Below are 20,030 nucleotides of genomic sequence, written 5' to 3' on the forward strand. Positions count from 1 at the left end.
GGACTTAATGATCTGTTGAGCTGCTCGCAGAAATATACTTTTCACTGCACTTCGGTACACATGGCACTAAACAAATCCAATCCAATTTGGAAGATGGTGTCGAAGGAGCCTTGGTGAGTTGCTGCAGTGCATCTTGTAGATGGTACCCACGGCTGCCACTGTCCATCGGTTGGGATGGAATGAATATTTAAGGTGGTGGATGTGCTGCCTTTCAAGCCTTCTGCTTTGTTCTGTATGATGTTGAGATCCTTGCAGTGTTGTTGGAGCTGCACTTCTCCAGACAAGTGGACAACATTCGTTAGCACCCCCCAAACCCATAACCGCTTGATGGAAAGAGCAGCAGATACCTGGAAACACCACCACATGGGAAGTTCCCCTCACCATCCTGACTGGAAATATATCATGTCCTGGAATTCCCTCCCTAACAGCACTGTGGGTGTATCTACACCACATGGACTACAGTGGTTCAAGGAGCAGCTGACCGCCACCTTCTCGAGGACGATTAGCGATGGGCGATAAATACAGGAATCGCCTGCGGTTCCCACATCTCCTGAATTATACAGGAATCGCCTGCGGTTCCCACATCTCCTGAATTATACAGGAATCGCCTGCGGTTCCCACATCTCCTGAATTAAATGATTAAAATTACGTACCTGACCTGTGCCTTGTACAAAGAACAAAGAAAAGTACAGCACAAGCCTGAACAGAACATGCTGCCCGTCTAAACTAAAATCTTCTACACTTCCGGCGTCCGTATCCCTCTATTCCCATCCTATTCATGTGTTTGTCAAGATGCCCCTTAAATGTCACTATCGTCCCTGCTTCCACCACCTCCTCCAGCAGCGAGTTCCAGGCACCCACTACCCTCTGTGTGAAAAACTTGCCTCGTACATCTCCTCTAAACCTTGCCCCTCGCACCTTAAACCTATGCCCCCTAGTAATTGACCCCTCCACCCTGGGAAAAAGCCTCGGGCTATCTATTCTGTCTATGCCCCTCACAATTTTGTAGACCTCTCAGGTCGCCCCTCAACCTCCGTTGTTCCAGTGAGAAAAACCAAGTTTATTCAACTGCTCCTCATAGCTAATGCCCTCCATACCAGGCAACATCCTGGCAAATCTCTTCTACATCCCCTCTAAAGCCTCCACATCCTTCTGGTAGTGTGGCGACCAGAATTGAACACTATACTCCAAGTGTGGCCTAACTAAGGTTCTATACAGCTGCAACATGACTTGCCAATTCTTGTACTCAATGCCCCGGCCAATGAAGGCAAGCATGCCGTATGCCTTCTTGACTACCTTCTCCACAAACCTTCTCCACCTGTGTTGCCCCTTTCAGTGATCTGTGGATCTGTACACCAAGATCTCTCTGACTGTCAATACTCTTGAGTGTTCTACCATTCACTGTATATTCCCTACCTGCATTAGACCTTCCAAAATGCATTACCTCACATTTGTCTGGATTAAACTCCATCTGCCATCTCTCCGCCCAAGTCTCCAAATGATCTAAATCCTGCTGTAACCTCTGACAGTCCTCATCGCTATCCGCAATTCCACCAACCTTTGTGTAGTCTGCAAACTTACTAATCAGACCAGTTACATTTTCCTCCAAATCATTTATATATACTACGAACAGCAAAGGTCCCAGCACTGATCCCTGCGGAACACCACTAGTCACAGCCCTCCAATCAGAAAAGCACCCTTCCATTGCTACTCTCTGCCTTCTATGACTTAGCCAGTTCTGTATCCATCTTGCCGGCTCACCCCTGATCCCGTGTGACTTCACGTTTTGTACCAGTCTGCCATGAGGGACCTTGTCAAAGGCCTTACTGAAGTCCATATAGACAACATCCACTGCCCTACCTGCATCAATCATCTTTGTGACCTCCTCGAAAAACTATCAAGTTAGTGAGACACGACCTCCCCTTCACAAGACCATAGATTGTAGACAGGCTTTGTGAAGTCAGGGAGTGAGGTTTTAGCCCCCAAATTCCCAGCCTCCTTCCTGTATAATCATGCTATTTATATGGCTGGTTATGTGCAGTTTCAATGGTAACCCCCAGGATGTTGATGGTGGAGGATTCAGTGACGGTAATGCCATTGACTGTCAGCGGGAGATAGTTAGATCCGCTCTTGTTGGTGCTGGTCATTGCCTGGCACTTGTGTGGTGTGAATGTAACTTGCCACTTGTCAGCCCCAAGCCTGGATATTGTCCAGGTCTTGCTGCATATTGACACAAGCTGCTTCAGTATCTGAGGAATCCCAAATGCTGCTAAACGTTGTGGTATTACAGTTAGGAATTTGTCAGAACCTTCTGCAGTATCCAGTGCCTTTAGCTGATTCTCGATATTGCATGGAGTGAATCAAATTGGCTGAAGACTGACATCTGTGACGATCGGGTGCTCTGGCAAACACCAAAAATGAATCACCTGTGTGGCACTTTAGTTGTCCACCACCATTCAAGACTGGACGGGGGGACTGCATTGCTTTGATCTGATGTGCTGGTTGTTGGATCACTGGGTTCTGTCAATCATGTGCTGCTTCACCATTTCCCACGCACGTAGTTCTTTGTTGTACCTTCACCAGGTATGCCTAGTGTTTCACCTGGCATGCTCTCCTGCCCGCTTCATTGAAGCAGGGTTGATTCCCCGGCTCTGTGGTAATGATAGAGTGGGGAATATGCCAGGCCATGAGGTTACAGATTATGATTGAGTATAATTCTGCTGCTGATTGAGCAGAGTGGCTCACGGGTGCCCAGTTTTGAGCTGCAAAATCTGTTTAAAATCTTTCCCACTTAGCACAGTGATAGTACATAAGAATATAAGAACTAGGAGCAGGAGTAGGCCATCTGGCCCCTCGAGCCTGATCCACCATTCAATGAGATCATGGCTGATCTTTTGTGGACTCAGCTCCACTTTCCGGCCCGAACACCATAACCCTTAATCCCTTTATTCTTCAAAAAAACTATCTATCTTTACCTTAAAAACATTTAATGAAGTACAGCACTGAGATTTTGTCTTCACAAAGACTGTGTGGTGGTCACTCCTACTTTTATTGCTATGGACAGAGAGATCGGTAACAGGTTGATTGGTGGGGAAAAGGTGAAGTAGGTTTCCCTCTTGTTGGTTTCTGAGCTGCTTTTGACGATGGACATTGAAGTTCTCCACCAGAATCTGCTTTGTTCCATAAAACCATAGAATTTACATTGAGAAGGAGGCCATTCGGTCCATTCAGTCTGCACCAGCCCTTGAAAGAGCACCCTACCCAAGCCCACGCCCCCACCCTATCCCCATATCCCAGTCACCCGACCTCAACTTTTTGGACACTAAGGGCAATTTAGCATGGCCAATCCATCTAACCTGCACATCTTTGGACTGTGGGAGGAAACCGGAGCACCCGGAGGAAACCCACGCACACACGGGGAGAATGTTGAAACTCCACGCACAGCCCAGGTCCCTGAGCTGTGAGGCAGCAGTGCTAACCACGGTGCCACCGTGCCGTCCCACCTTACCACCCTCTGTGTTTCTTCCAACTTCTTTCACTGTACTGTGCTCTCTAACCTGAGTCAGATAATGTTGGAATCACTCCAGACAGCATCTGTGGAGAGAAAACAAGTTAATGCTTTGAATGTACAAACTCTGTAGCTAATCTCTCCCCAAACACTGCCTTACCTACTGGTGTGACCTGCATTACTTCAATTTTGCCTCAGTCTGCAACCTGCAGTATTTTGTGCTGTGTTCCCAAACTCCTCCTCTCCCGACGCATCCTGAGTGTGTGTTTCTCTCATTACAGGCTCCTCGACGGGATCCATCCTCGTCTTCAATATCCCCCCAAAAGGGACAAACATCACCCTTTCTGAAATTCTGGAGCAGCACAGGGACCCGATCACTGATATTGCGTGTGACTGTTCTGAGGATAAGGTGACAGGACAATCATCGATGTGAAGTCTTTCGGAACCTTTGGTTTTTGAAGGAAGTTAGGCTGCCCATAGTTTCTGATCCTCCTTCTATACAGGGGTGGTACCAGACGACTGTAAATGGTACATCCTGTTCAGAAAAGGGGGTAAAGATAAAATCACAAACGATCTGTTTAACCTTTGGTGGTAGGCAAGCTTTAAGAAATGATAATTTAGGGTAAAATTAACAGTCACTGCATCAAAATTGTGGAATGTCCTCCCTAACAGCATGATGGATGTACCTGCACCAGATTAATTGTAGAGGTCTTAGAAGGTGGCTAACGACCACCGCCTTCTGAAGGGCAATTAGGGATGGACAACAAATGCTGGTCTTGCTCAAGATGCCAAAGACCTATGAGGGAAGGAATTTAAGAAACACCAAATCTCAATCATTTTGAACACCTCTTACATCTCTCCTCGGCTCGCTAAAATTTAAGGAAAACATGTTCTATCAATGTAACCTATCCTAATATAACCTTCACTCCAATATAATTCTGGCCAATTAGCAGTGCATCCCGTACAAAACCGATATGTGCTTTCTTTTTTAAAAATAAATTTAGAGTACCCAATTCATTTTTTCCAATTAAGGGGCAATTTAGCGTGGCCAATCCACTTACCCTGCACATCTTTGGGTTGTGGGGGTGAAACCCACGCAGACACAGGGAGAATGTGCAAATTGACACGGACAGTGACCCAGAGCCGGGATCGAACCTGGGACCTCAGTGCCGTGAGTCAGCAGGGCTAACCCACTGTGCCGCCCTGCTGCCCCTGATATGTGTTTTCTGAGGTGCATTACCCGGACTGACTGCATGGGGTCTGACCAAAGCTGTGTAAACCTGACGCATAATCTCACTTTTGTTTGTATTCCAATGCTTGTTGAGATAAAGGCCAGCATTCGATTAACCTCGCCAGAAGAGGGAGTAAGTATAGATCCTTGGATGGGTTTTGTGGTAATCTCATGTGTGTTTGTTTTCTGCGGATGTTAAAGGTGCTCCGGTTGCAATTGGTTCTATACATTTCCCATCTGGGAGGTTCAGCAGGGTCCTCTAAGCAGGCCTCATGCTGTATAAGTTCCCATTCAGTGCTCTGCCATATCCCAGCTATTCCTGTACAATGTCGTATTGGGATTGACTGATGCTGGTTTGAATCTATAGGAATGTGTTGCGGATCTGGTCTCAGCTGATGACTCCGGGGTCCTGTGTATCTGGAAATCGGGGGATGATTTTAAATTAATGTACAAGATTGCAGCTTATGGGTAAGTGATTTTCTATTCTTTCTCTCACTCCAATAGTCCGTGTAAAGATAATTATTGATTGTGCTATTACAGAGAGAGACTGTCAATGGTGTTTAGCTAGTAAGCCAGAGTTTGAGAGTTTAATTCCAGTTCAGCAGACTGATAGGGGCTGGTTTAGCACACTGGGCTAAATCGCTGGCTTTGAAAGCAGACCAAGGCAGGCCAGCAGCACGGTTCGATTCCCATACCAGCCTCCCCGAACAGGCGCCGGAATGTGGCAACTAGGGGCTTTTCACAGTAACTTCATTTGAAGCCTACTTGTGACAATAAGCAATTTTCATTTCATTTTCATTCCTGGGATGGTGGGACTGATGTATGAGGGAGATTGAGTTGATTAGGATTTGCTGGAGTTCAATAGAATGAGGGAGGAATCGCATAGGAACCTATGAAATTCTAACAGGACTGGACAGGGTAGATGCAGGAAAGACGTTCCGATGGTGTGGGGGGTGTCCAGAACCACGGCCACAGTCTTGAGGATACGGGGTAAACCATTTAGGAATGAACAAAGAGAAATTTCTTCACCCAGAGAGTGGCCAACCTGTGGAATTCGTTACCACAGAAAAGTGTTGAGGGTGAAAACGTTGCATGTGGGAGGGAGTTCCAGAATTTCAACCCAGCGACAGTGAAGGAACGGCGATGTATTTCCAAGCCGGGCTGGTGAGTGACCTGGAGGGGAACATCCAGGTGGTAGGGGTTCCCAGGTATCTGCTGCTCTTGTCCTGCTTCAGAAGCCTTGAAGAGAGTCAATGCATCCTTGGCGTGTGCCAGACTTAGCTTGATCCAGTTCAAGGTGGTCCACAGGGCCAACATGACGGTAGCCCTGATGAGCAGGTTCTTGAGGAGGTGGAGGACAGAGGTGGGCAGTGTGGGGGTAGCCCAGCCAACCATGTACATATGTTTTGGCATGTCCGAAATTGAGGAGATTCTGGCAGGGATTTGCGGACGTTATGCCAGAGGTCCTGGAAGGGAGGGTAACTCCGAGTCCAGAACTGGCAATATTTGGGGTATTGGAAGATCCGGGGGCCAAGGTGGCGGGGGGGGGAGGGTGGTTGATGCCCTGATCTTCTCCTCCCTGGTGGCCCAGAGACAGATTTTGCCGGGATGGAGGCAGATTTTGCTGGGATGGAGGCAGATTTTTCCGGGATGGAGGCAGATTTTGCCGGGATGGAGGCAGATTTTGCTGGGATGGAGGGACTCGGAGCCCCCAAAGTCAGGTCTGTGGGTCAGCGATATAGCAGGATTCCTCAGCCTGGAAAAAAATCAAGTTCGCCTTGAGAGGATCAACTCAGGGGTTTGCCCGGCAATGGCAGCCATTCACTGACTTCTTCAAAGAAAACTGAAAGTCAGCAGTAAGAGAGGAAGGGGAAAAGTGGGGGAGGAAACCAGGAGGCATGGCAATGTTAGATAAGGACAGGGGACTTCCTGTTGGGGTGATGCGGAGCTAAGCCGCACGTTCGGCAGCTCCCACTATCAAAGGACTTTCGGGGCTGTTTTAGGGCCCCAAACGGCGCTGTTTCGACGACTGTTTGGAGGAACATTCCCTGAAATTTATGGTGCGTACCCGGAGTGGGGCAAAGGAAAAGGCTGCAGCAGCTCCCCAGGAAAAGCGGGGGATGGAGGACAAAATGGCTGCCGGCAGAGCACCCGAGGATTGGTGGAAGTGGGCGCAGGAGCAGCAAGCTGCTCTTCTGCGCTGTTTTGCGGAGCTGAAGGCTGAGTTGCTGGACTCCTTGAATGCGACTACCAACAGGCTGCTTGAGACCCAGGCGGCCCAGGGGGTGGCCATTCAGGAGTTGCAGCAGCAGGCCGCTGATCGGGAGGAGGAGGCCGTGGTCCTCGTGGGGAAGGCGGAGATGCACGAGGCACTTCACAAAAAGTGGCAAAACCGCTTGGAGGAGCTGGACTTTCGCACGAGGCGAAATAATTTGAGGATCCTGGGCCTGGCGGAGGGGCTGGAGGGGTCGGATCTCCCGTCCTATGTGGCCACGATGCTGAATTCGTTGATGGGAGCGGGGTCCTTCCATTTGCCCCTGGAGCTTGAGGGGGCCCACAGAATGCTGGCCAGGAGACCCAAGACGAATGAACCCCCGCGGGCGGTGCTGGTGCGGTTCCATCGATTCAGTGACCGGGAGTGTGTGCTGCGCTGGGCCAAGGAGAGGAGCAGCAAGTGGGAGAACTCGGTAGTGCGAATCTACCAGGACTGGAGTGCGGAGGTGGCTAAGCGGCGGCCGGGTTTAACCGGACGAAGGCGGTGCTGCATGCCAAGCAGGTCAAATTTGGAATGCTGCAGCCTGCGCGTCTGTGGGTGACATATAAGGACCGGCACCATTACTTCGAGTCCCCGGAGGAGGTGTGGGCCTTTGTACAAGTGGAGAAGCTGGACTCGAACTAGGGTCTGGGGGCTGCGGGGTCCTGTGTACTACGGTCGTTGCTGTTTTTGCTGTTGCTGTTTTTGTAATTTTGACATGTGTTTTTTATGCTGGTTCTTTCACTGTTTCCGGGTGGTTCTGTTGGGTATGGTTTTGTGTTATGTGGGGAATGTTGGGGGTTTGTTTTTTCTTCTGTACAGGGCTAGGGGATAGGGTGGAGCTGGAATTTGGGAGCTGCGGCAGAAAGGTGGGGTGGGGCAGCATGAAAGCGCGGGCTTTCCTCTGGTTTCCCACGCTGCGGGGCAGGAGGGATGGAGCTGGCGGTGGGGGAGTGGCCTCTACTGGTTTTTTCCCGCGCTGAAGCGGTGCCAAGGAGGGGGATGACCCCATGTCGGGAGGGGCCGCTCATTGGGCGGCCAATATGTCGATGGTGCGCAAGTGGGTGGTGGATGGGGAGGGGGCAGAATGGAAACAGTTGGAGATGGCGTCCTGTGGAGGCACAAGCCTGGGGGCCCTGGTAACGGCGCCGTTGCCGCTCCCTCCTACGAGGTATACCACGAGTCCGGTGGTGGTGGCTACCCTCAAGATTTGGGGGCAGTGGAGGCGATATAGGGGGGGAAGTGGGGGGCTCGATGGAGGCTCCGCTAAGGGGGAACCATCGGTTCATCCCGGGAAACATTGAGGGGGGGTTCCAGGGTTGGCACAGAGCGGGCATCAGACAGCTGAGGGACCTGTTCATTGATGGGAGGTTTGCGAGCCTGGGGGAGTTGGAGGAGAAATTTGAGCTCCCCTCGGGGAACATGTTCAGGTACCTGTAGGTAAAGGCATTTGCCAGGCGGCAGGTGGAGGGATTCCCTTTGCTTCCCGCGAGGGGGGTGAGTGATAGGGTGCTTTCGGGGGTCTGGGTCGGGGATGGGAAGATATCTGATATCTACAAGGTAATGCAGGAGGTGGAGGAGGCGTCAGTAGAGGAGCTAAAGGCTAAGTGGGAGGGGGAACTGGGGGAACAGATCGAAGATGGGACATGGGCTGATTCCCTGGAAAGGGTTAACTCTTCCTCATGTGCGCGGCTTAGCCTCATCCAATTCAAGGTGCTGCACCGGGCCCACATGTCCGGGTCTAGGATGAGTAGGTTCTTTGGGGGCGAAGACAGGTTTGTCAGGTGCTCGGGGAGTCCAGCGAACCATGCCCATATGTTCTGGGCATGCCCGGCACTGGAGGAGTTCTGGAAGGGGGTGGCGAGGACGGTGTTGAGGGTGGTAGGATCCAGGGTCTAAGCCAGGCTGGGGACTCGTGGTTTTTGGGGTTGCGTTGGAGCCGGGAGTGCAGGAGGCGAAAGAGGCCGGGGTGCTGGCCTTTGCGTCCCTAGTAGCCCGGCGGAGGATCTTGCTACAGTGGAAGGATGCGAGGCCCGCAAGCGTGGAGACCTGGATCAATGACATGGCGGGTTTCATTAAGCTAGAGAAGGTCAAATTCACCCTGAGAGGATCGGTACAAGGGTTCTTTAGGCGGTGGCAACCTTTCCTCGACTTTCTGGCTCAGCGATAGGGTACTGGGACAGTAGCAGCAGCAACCCGGGGGGGGGGGGGGGGGGGGGGTTGACTATGTTTATTTAATTTTAATTTATTTTTAAATTATCTTGTTGTTTACTGGGTTTGGGGGGTTGGTGGGGTGTGATACATGCGTTGCTACGGTCTTGGGGGTGTTTTTTTGTTGCTTACTATTGTTTGTTATATTTTCTGTAAAAAATTTCAATAAAAATTATTTTTTAAAAAAAAGATAAGGACAGAGAATTTAGTATACAGGTAATTAAGGAATAGGGTGGGGCTAGTAAGAGATGTTGTTTTCTGTTTTTTGTTCTTTTAGGTGTTTTGCGTATGTCGGCCCGCGCGGTTGTTTAAGAAATGTTAATGTGTTAAACTGTGAAAATTACAAATGCTTCACTAAAATATTTTCTAAAAATAGAATCATAGAAACCCTGCAGTGCAGAAGGAGGCCATTCGGCCCATCGGGTCTGCACCAGACTTCCAAAAGAGCACCCAACCCAGACCCAAACCCCACACTCACCCCAACCCCACACAGAGACAATTGATCATGGCCAATCCACCTAACCTGCATATCTTTGGACTGTGGGAGGAAACCAGAGCCCCCGGAGGAAAGCCACGCACACACGGGGAGAACGTGCAGACTCTGCACAGTCACCCAAGGCTGGAATTGAACCCGGGTCTCAGAAGCTGTGAGGCAGCAGTGCTAACACCAAACTGTTTCAAAGTGCTTAGCTTGTGATTTATTTGGAGTGCTCTGAATATTGTCGACAGTCATTTTACGAACATGCGAATTAGAAACAGGGGGCGCAATTCTCCCAAAGGGAGACAAACAGCCAACGCCTCGCTCCCTATTCCACCCCCCCCCCCCCCCCAGGGGGCTAGGATCGGCGGCGCGTGAATTTCGCGCGACGGGCCTTGACGCTTGCGTCAAAGCGGCGCGTCCGGAATGATGCGTTCGGCAGCGCCTAAGTGACGTCAGCTGCGCATGCGCGGTTGCCGTCTTCCCCTCCGCTGCCCCGCAAGACATGGTGGCTTGATCTTGCGGGGCGGTGGAGGGAAAAGAGTGCATCTTTTAGAGACGTCGGCCCGACGATCGGTGAGCACCGATCGCGGGCCAGACACCTCCTGAGCACGCCCCTAGTGCTCGATCCTCCCTCCGCCCCCCACATGCCCCACATGCAGCTGTTGCGCGATATTCACGCTGGCAACGACCAGCTGTGGTTGGCACCGGCGTGAACCGGTCGGGTTCGGCAGGCCGCTTGGCCCATCCAGGCTGGAGAATCACCGGTTGCCATTAGAAACGGCGAGCGGCGATTCTCCGAGCGGCCTGTCGCAAGATGCGACACGCCATTTTGGGGGGGTGGGAGAATCATGTGGGGGTGCCAGGGCGGCGTGGCGTGATTCGCCCGACACTCCCGCGATTCTCCCACCCGGTGTGGAGGTCGGAGAATCGCGCCCAGGAGTAGGCCTAGCGGCGTGCAGGGGGGGGGGGGGGGGGGCGACGGTGCGTTGGCCCCGGGCATCCATTGGATGGGGGCATCAGCAGATCTTCCTCAAGGCTCCCCTTCCTCCCGTTCGCTTCTACCCGCAGCGTGTGTGTATGCATGGGGATGACGTCAGCAGCCGCTGATGCTCCCGCGCATACGCGGACTTCCGCCGGCCGGCGAAGTCCCTTCCGCCCCGGCTGGCGTGGCCCCAAAGTCCTTCCACGCTAGCCGGCTTTGTCCTGGATGGTGTCAAGCTACAGACAACGTAACCCGTGCAGAAATGGGCAACATCCCACGTCTTCCTGTGGACGGCTCAGCTTGATTAAAGTAGCACATAGGGCTCACCTGACCAAGGGTAGAATGAATGGTTTCTTTCTGGGAGTATTCCTGGGAACTGGCCATCCACATCCATATCTTCTGGTCGTGTCCCAAACTGGTAAGCTTTTCAGTCTCCTTCTTTCGCACCTTGTCAGCAATTCCTAACGTTGATTTCGAACCTTAACCATTGGTGGCCATTTGCAGGATGGCGTAGTTGCTGGGGCTGCAATTAGGGTGAAGGCAGATGTCCTCACCATTGCCTCGTTCGTGCCTGGAGGCGAGTTCTCCTGGGCTGGAGATCTCCTACTCTGCCCAGCATCTTGGTCTGGTTGGGTGACCTAATGGATTTTTTTTCATCTGAAGAAGGTCTAGTACATGGTTCGGGGGTGGGTTCTACCTTCTTTAAGGAGTGAGTCAGCGCTAGGTTCTGTGAGGGGGGGGGGGGGGGGGGGGGGGGGGGGGGTTGTAGTTTATGGGTAGGGATAGCGTTTTTTTCTTTTTGTGTGAGTTTTATATTATTTTGTGTTTTACCCATGATAGTTTTGGTTTAAATTTATTATAAATAAAAAATCGTCAATAAAAATATTTTTAAAAATATCAAAATGCGGACCTCCTAAAACTACAGGTTATCTTCCAAAACATATGAATTAGATAGTCACAGCAGTAGGATAGCAAGTTGTGAGGGGGACACAGCACAGAGTCTATAAAGGGATATAGACAGATTAAATGAATAGGCAAAAATGTCAGGTGGAGTATAATGTAGGAAATTGTCCACTTTGGGAATAATAAGGAAGCAGATTATTATTTAAATGAACAGGCAGCTCAGTGGCGCAGTGGGTTAGCCCTGCTGCCTCACAGTGCCGAGGTCCCAGGTTCGATCCCGGCTCTGGGTCACTGTCTGTGTGGAGTTTGCACATTCTCACTGTGTTTGCGTGTGTTTCGCCCTCATAACCCAAAGATGTGCAGGGTAGGTAGATCGGCCACGCTAAATTGCCCCTTAATTGAAAAAATGAATTGGGTACTCTAAATTTATAAAAAGACTACTGTGTACAGTTTTGCTCTCTTTTCGAGGGAGGATATACTTGCATTGGAGGTTCACACGGGTTGATTTCTGGGATGAGGGGTTTGTCTTGAGAGGAAAGGTTGTGCAAGTTGAGCCTGTACGTATTGGAGTGTAACGGAAAGAGAAGTGATATTATTATAACAGGTTTCTGAGGGGGCTTGACAGGGTAGATGTTGAGAGGATGTTTCCCCTGGATCGGGAATTTAGAAATCGGTGGGCACAGTTTCAAAATGAGGGGGCCTCTCATTTAAGATCGAAATGAGGATAATATTTTTGTTGCAGGTTGTTTATCTTTGAAATTCTTTTACACAGAGACCAGTGGAGGCTTGGTCCTTGAGTAGGTTCAAGGCTGACTCAGACAACTTTTTGACAGACATTGGAGTCGAGGGTTATGGAGAGCACAGCAGCATAGTGAATTTAAGGCCACAATCAGATTAACCATCAATTTCTAGAACAACGAAGATGGCTGGATTGGGAAAATAGCCTACTCCTATTTCTTACATATGTTATGTGTTGGGTGGCACGGTAGCATGGTGGTTAACACTGTTGCTTCACAGCACCAGGGACACGGGTTTGATTCCCGGCTTGGGTCAGTGTCTGTGCGGAGCTTGCACATTCTCCCCGTGTCGGTGTGGGTTTCCTCCCACAAGTTCCAAAAGATGTGTTTGTTGGTGAATTGGACATTCTGAATCCTCCCTCTGTGTACCCGAACAGGTGCCAGAGTGTGGAAACTAGGGGATTTTCACAGTAACTTCATTGCAGTGTTAAATGTAAGCCTACTTGTGACAGTAATAAAGATTTTTATTATTATATTTTCACTGAAACTGACACAAATTTGTACTGGATAATAGTGATACCCAGAAATTGCTCTCATTTGGTTCTATGCACCTCTGAGGGTGCATTGTTGAGGTTCCCCAGAATACACTCCCAAAGCAATCAGTGGATCGTTGTCAGCATCCACTTTTATGCTGTTAGTCTTGTGTTGGGTGTAATCCACTCAGGCTCTAATTGCCATACTAAGTTGATAATTACTTCCAAATGTTCTCTCTGGCCCTGAAGGCTAATTTATATTTGTGAAATATCAAATTTCTGATCAAAATTTTGTCAAGCTTACAATAATGTAGGTCCTTTCTTCACCTGATCAATCATTTATTAAAATTGAAAGTGAAGTTTACACAGTGCCAAGTTTGACGTTATGAGAGGCTTTCTGATTATCATTCATGGGATATGGGCATGGCTGGCAAGACCACTGCTGCCTCACAGCATCAGGGACCTGGGTTCGATTTTGGCCTTGGGTCACTGTCTTTGTGAAGTTTGCACATCCTCCCTGTGTCTGCGTGGATTTCCTCTGAGTGCTCCAGTTTCCTCCCACAGTCCAAAGATCTGCAAATTTGGTGGATTGGCAACGCTAAATTGCCCCTTAATGTCCAAAGGTTAGGTGGGGTTATGGGGATGGGGTGAGGGAGTGTGCCTGGATAGGGTGCTCTTTCAGAGTGTTGGTGCAGATGGCAAATTGATTTTGTGCAGTTATCCATGTCACAAGGAAACACGTTTGCTGGTGTAACTGCCTGAAGGATTTTGCTGTCCCTTGGCCCCACTGAGTAGGCCACTCGGCCCCTCGAGTCTGCTCCACCAGTCAATAAGATCACGGCTGATGTGATTGTGACCTCAACCCCACATTCCTGCTTAACCCCCAATTAACCTTTTAACCCACCTTGTTAATCAAGAATCTATCGAGGTCTGCCTTAGAAATAGTCAAAGATTCTGCTTCCACTGCCGTTTTGGGAAGAGAGTTCCAGAGACTCCTGACTCTCTGAGAGAAATCATTTCCATTCATCTCCGTCCTAAATGAGTGACCCTTATTTTTAAACAGTGACCCCTAGTTCTCGATTCTCCCACAAGAGGAAACATCCTCTCCACATAGAATCATAGAATTTACAGTGCAGAAGGAGGCTATTTGGCCCATCGAGTCTGCACCGGCCCTTGGAAAGAGCACCCCATTTAAGCCCACACCTCCAACTTATTCCTGTACCCCAGTAACTCCACCTAACCTTTTTGGATCCACCCTGTCAATACCCCTCAGGATCTTAAAAGGGTTCAATCAAGTCACCTCTTATTCTTCTAAATTCGAGTGGATGTAAGCCTAACCACTCCAATCTTCCCTCATGCGAAATTAGAACTATCCCTGGTATTAATCCAGTAAACCATCTGTGAACTGCTAACTCATTTACATCTTTCCTTAAATAATCTACATTATACTCCAGATGTGCTCTTACCAATGAACCGTACAACTGAAGCAGAACTTCCCTATTTTTGTACTTTACACCAGCAGAGTTGTACAAACAGTTGATTACTCAGTTATGCTGCTTTTTGGGGCTGTTTAGAGGGGAGGATATTGGTCCAAACACTGGCGTAGTTGCCTGATTCCCTTCTAGTACCAGGGGCCTGCAACCCACTGTTGAACCATCAGAACTAACCAGCTGACTGTTCCCCAGCGGCACTTGCTCATCTGTGAAGATGTGGAGTGGGATCATCGCAGCCGGATACGGGAGTGGCCAGATCCTGATTTATGATGCAGCAGCCGGGACAGTGAACGTGGTTGTGAACGCTCACGCACGCTGGATCTGCACACTCGACGTCGCATCAATAAGCGGCAAGGTATACTCGAGCTGCTTTCTATTGCTGCCTTTCCTCTCTGACACTGACGGTCTGCCTTCTCTGTCTCATTGCTCTGTGGCTTCTTTAAGCAGTTGTATTATTCACATCATTGACACTCCTGTCTCCACACAGCTGCTGTCGGGGGGTGAGGATTCTTTTCTCAGGATCTGGAGAATCTATCGCAACCCAGAGACTAACAGCATAGAGGTGAGTACGGCTTAGTGTTGCTCAGTGCCCCAAGAATCATTTCCACTGTACTCAGTGCTCAAGTTATAATTTGACATCAGAAGCTCCAATTTAAAATGAATTTGACATTAAATTTGATAGCGTTTTCAAAGCTGTAATGTGCACCCCGACCTGTCTCCCACGTGCTCCGCCCCGCCCTCCGACCCACCCGGCCCGCCCTCCGACCCACCCGGCCCGCCCTCCGACCCACCCGCCCGCCCTCCGACGCACCCGCACCCCCCTCCGACCCACCCGCCCCGCCCTCCGACCCACCCGGCCTGCCCTCCGACCCACCCGCCCCGCCCTCCGACCCACCCGCCCCGCCCTCCGACCCACCCGGCCCGCCCTCCGACCCACCCGCCCTGCCCTCTGAGCCACCCGACCTGCCCTCCGACCGACCCGCTCTGCCCTCTGACCCAGCTGCCCCGCCCTCCGGCCCACCCTCCGACCCACCCGGCCCACCCTCCGACCCACCCGGCCCACACTCCGACCCACCCGACCCACTTGCCCCGCCCTCCGACCCACCCGGCCCGCCCTCCGACCCACCTGCCCCACCCTCTGACCCACCCGCTCTGCCCTCTGACCCACCCGGCCTGCTCTCTGACCCACCCGGCCTGTCCTCCGACCCACCCGGCCCGCCCTCTGACCCACCCGCCCCACCCACCGACCCACCTTCCCCAACCCACCCGGCCCGCCCTCCGACCCACCCGGCCTGCCCTCCGACCCACCCGCCCCATCCTCTGACCCACCCGGCCCGCCCTCCGACCCACCCGGCCTGCCCTCCGACCCACCCGCCCCGCCCTCCGACCCACCCGGCCCGCCCTCCGACCCACCCGCCCCGCCCTCCGACCCACCCGCCCCGCCCTCCGACCCACCTGCCCCGCCCTCCGACCCACCCGGCCCGCCCTCCGACCCACCCGCCCTGCCCTCCGACCCACCCGGCCCGCCCTCCGACCCACCTGCCCCGCCCTCCGACCCACCCGGCCTGCCCTCCGACCCACCCGGCCCGCCCTCCGACCCACCCGCCCCACCCTCCGACCCACCCGGCCTGCCCTCCGACCCACCTGCCCCGCCCTCCGACCCACCCGGCCTGCCCTCCGACCCACCTGCCCCGCCCTCCGACCCACCCGGCCTGCCCTCCGACCTACCCGCCCCGCCCTCCGTCCCACCCGCCCTGCCCTCCGACCCACCCGCCCCGCCCTCCGACCCACCCGGCCCACCCTCCGACCCACCCGCCCCGCCCTCCGACCCACCCGGCCCGCCCTCCGACCCACCCGGCCCCGCCCTCCGACCCACCCGCCCTGCTCTCCGACCCACCCGCCCCGCCCTCCGACCCACCCGGCCCGCCCTCCGACCCACCCGCCCTGCTCTCCGACCCACCCGCCCCGCCCTCCGACCCACCCGGCCCGCCCTCCGACCCACCCGGCCCGCCCTCCGACCCACCCGCCCTGCTCTCCGACCCACCCGCCCGCCCTCCGACCCACCCGCCCCGCCCTCCGACCCACCCCGCCCTGCCCTCCGACCCACCCGGCCCGCCCTCCGACCCACCCGCCCCCCCCCTCCGACCCACCCGCCCCGCCCGCCCACCACCCGGCTGCCCTCCGACCCACCCCCCTGCCCTCCGACCCACCCGCCCTGCTCTCCGACCCACCCGGCCCGCCCTCCGACCCACCCGCCCTGCCCTCTGAGCCACCCGACCTGCCCTCCGACCGACCCGCTCTGCCCTCTGACCCACCTGCCCCGCCCTCCGACCCACCTGCCCCACCCTCTGACCCACCCGGCCCGCCCTCCGACCCCCCGGCCCGCCCTCCGACCCACCCGCCTCCCCCTCCGACCCACCCGCCTCCCCCTCCGACCCACCCGGCCTGCCCTCCGACCCACCCGCCCCGCCCTCCGACCCACCCGGCCTGCCCTCCGACCCACCCGCCCCGCCCTCCGACCCACCCGGCCCGCCCTCCGACCCACCCGCCCTGCCCTCCCACCCACCTGCCCTGCCCTCCGACCCACCCGGCCTGCCCTCCGACCCACCCTCCCTGCTCTCCGACCCACCCGGCCCGCCCACTGACCCACCTGCCCTGCCCCCGACCCACCTTCCCCGCCCTCCGACCCACCTGCCCTGCCCTCTGAGCCACCCGGCCTGCTCTCTGACCCACCCGGCCTGTCCTCCGACCCACCCGGCCCGCCCTCCGACCCTCCTGCCCCACCCTCTGACCCACCCGGCCCGCCCTCCGACCCACCCGGCCCGCCCTCAGCCCCACCCGTCCCGCCCTCAGCCACCTGCCCCGCCCTCCGACCCACCTGCCCGCCCTCCGACCCACCCGGCCCGCCCTCCGACCCACCTGCCCCACCCTCTGACCCACCCGCTCTGCCCTCTGACCCACCGGCCTGCTCTGACCACCCGGCCTGTCCTCCGACCCACCCGGCCCGCCCTCTGACCCACCCGGCCTGCCCACTGACCCACCTTCCCCAACCCACCCGGCCCGCCCCGACCCACCCGGCCTGCCCTCCGACCCACCCGCCCCATCCTCTGACCCACCCGGCCCGCCCTCCGACCCACCGGCCGCCCTCCGACCCACCCGGCCCGCCCTCGACCACCCGGCCAGCCTCCGACCCACCCGGCCCGCCCTCCGACCCACCCGGCCCGCCCCCCGACCCACCCGGCCCGCCCTCCGACCCACCGGCCCTGCCCTCCGACCCACCTGCCCTGCCCTCCGACCCACCTGCCCTGCCCTCCGACCACCCGGCCTGCCTACGACCCACCCGGCCGCCCTCCGACCACCTGCCCTGCCCCGACCCACCTGCCTGCCCTCCGACCCACCTGCCTGCTCTCTGACCCACCCGGCCCGCCCCGACCACCCGGCCCGCCCTCCGACCCACCCGCCCGCCCTCCGACCCACCCGCCCACCCTCCGACCCACCCGGCCTGCCCTCCGACCCACCCCCCGCCCGCCCTCGACCACCGGCCTGCCCTCCGACCCACCCGGCCGCCCTCGACCCACCGGCCCGACCTCCGACCCACCCGGCCCGACCTCCGACCCACCCGGCCTGCCTACGACCCATCCGGCCTTCCCTCCGACCACCCGCCCCGCCCTCCGACCCACCTGCCACGCCCTCCGACCCACTGCCCCCCCTCCGACCCACCCGCCCTGCTCTCCGACCCACCTGCCCTGCCCTCCGACCCACCGGCCTGCCCTCGACCCACTGCCTGCCCTCCGACCCACCTGCCCGCCCTCCGACCCACCTGCCCCGCCCTCCGACCCACCCGGCCTGCCCTCCGACCCACCTGCCCCGCCCTCCGACCCACCCGGCCCGCCCTCCGACCCACCTTCCCCGCCCTCCGACCCACCGGCCTGCCCTCCGACCACCCGGCCGCCCTCCGACCCACCCGCCCTGCCCTCAGACCCACCCGGCCCACCCTCCGACCCACCCTCCGACCCACCGGCCCACCCTCCGACCCACCCGCCCTGCCCTCTGACCCACCCGGCCTGCCCTCCGACCCACCCGCCCCGCCCTCCAACCCACCCGCCCTGCCCTCCGACCAACCCGGCCCGCCCTCCGACCCACCCGGCCCGCCCTCCGACCCACCCGGCCTGCCCTCCGACCCACCCGGCCCGCCCTCCGACCCCACCCGCCCTGCCCTCCGACCCACCCGCCCCGCCCTCCGACCCACCCGCCCCACCCTCCGACCCACCCGGCCTGCCCTCCGACCCACCCGCCCCGCCCGCCCTCCGACCCACCCGGCCTGCCCTCCGACCCACCCGGCCCGCCCTCCGACCCACCCGGCCCGACCTCCGACCCACCCGGCCCGCCCTCCGACCCACCCGGCCTGCCCTACGACCCATCCGGCCTTCCCTCCGACCCACCCGCCCCGCCCTCCGACCCACCTGCCCCGCCCTCCGACCCACCTGCCCCGCCCTCCGACCCACCCGCCCTGCTCTCCGACCCACCTGCCCTGCCCTCCGACCCACCCGGCCTGCCCTCCGACCCACCTGCCCTGCCCTCCGACCCACCTGCCCCGCCCTCCGACCCACCTGCCCCGCCCTCCGACCCACCCGGCCTGCCTTCCGACCCACCTGCCCCGCCCTCCGACCCACCCGGCCCGCCCTCCGACCCACCTTCCCCGCCCTCCGACCCACCCGGCCTGCCCTCCGACCCACCCGGCCCGCTCTCCGACCCACCCGCCCTGCCCTCAGACCCACCCGGCCCGCCCTCCGACCCACCCTCCGACCCACCCGGCCCACCCTCCGACCCACCCGCCCTGCCTCTGACCCACCCGGCCTCTCGACCCACCGCCCCGCCCTCCAACCCACCCGCCTGCCCTCCGACCAACCCGGCCCGCCCTCCGACCCACCGGCCCGCCCTCCGACCCACCCGGCCTGCCCTCCGACCCACCCGGCCCGCCCTCCGACCCACCCGCCCTGCCCTCCGACCCACCCGGCCCGCCCTCCGACCCACCCGGCCAGCCCTCTGACCCACCTGCCCGCCCTCCGACCCACCCGGCCTGCCCTCCGACCCACCCGGCCCGCCCTCCGACCACCCGGCCCGCCCTCCGACCCACCCGGCCCGCCCTCCGACCCACCCGCCCCCCCCCCCGACCCACCCGCCCCGCCCTCCGACCCACCCGGCCTGCCCTCCGACCCACCCGGCCCGCCCTCCGACCCACCCGGCCCGCCCTCCGACCCACCCGCCCTGCCCTCCGACCCACCCGCCCTGCTCTCCGACCCACCGGCCCGCCCTCCGACCCACCGCCCCCCCTCGACCACCGCCCAGCCCTCCGACCCACCCGGCCTGCCCTCCGACCCACCACCCCGCCCTCCGACCCACCCGGCCCGCCCTCCGACCCACCCGGCCCGCCCTCCGACCCACCACCCTGCCCTCTGAGCCACCCGACCTGCCCTCCGACCGACCCGCTCTGCCCTCTGACCCAGCTGCCCGCCCTCCGACCCACCCGACCCACCCGGCCCACCCTCCGACCCACCCGGCCCACCCTCCGACCCACCCGCCCCACCTGCCCTGCCCTCTGACCCACCCGGCCTGCCCTCCGACCCACCCGCCCCGCCCTCCAACCCACCCGCCCTGCCCTCCGACCCACCCGGCCCGCCCTCCGACCCACCCGCC

The 20,030-nt window shown here is 57.4% G+C and overlaps 1 protein-coding gene across 7 annotated transcripts in view; it reads left to right on the plus strand.

The window, feature by feature from the left end:
• The window catches only part of wdr54 (WD repeat domain 54), a 57,657-nt gene that overhangs the window by 30,087 nt on the left and 7,540 nt on the right, over positions 1-20,030 (plus strand). For all 7 annotated transcript variants that reach the window (XM_038793089.1, XM_038793090.1, XM_038793091.1 and 4 more), the window contains 4 exons: positions 3,790-3,917; positions 5,107-5,207; positions 14,526-14,688; positions 14,821-14,895. In XM_038793089.1, the coding sequence (XP_038649017.1) occupies positions 3,790-3,917; positions 5,107-5,207; positions 14,526-14,688; positions 14,821-14,895 (467 nt within the window). The remainder of the gene's footprint in view (positions 1-3,789; positions 3,918-5,106; positions 5,208-14,525; positions 14,689-14,820; positions 14,896-20,030) is intronic.

Source organism: Scyliorhinus canicula, chromosome 3, assembly GCF_902713615.1.
Source record: "Scyliorhinus canicula chromosome 3, sScyCan1.1, whole genome shotgun sequence".
NCBI lineage: Eukaryota > Metazoa > Chordata > Chondrichthyes > Carcharhiniformes > Scyliorhinidae > Scyliorhinus > Scyliorhinus canicula.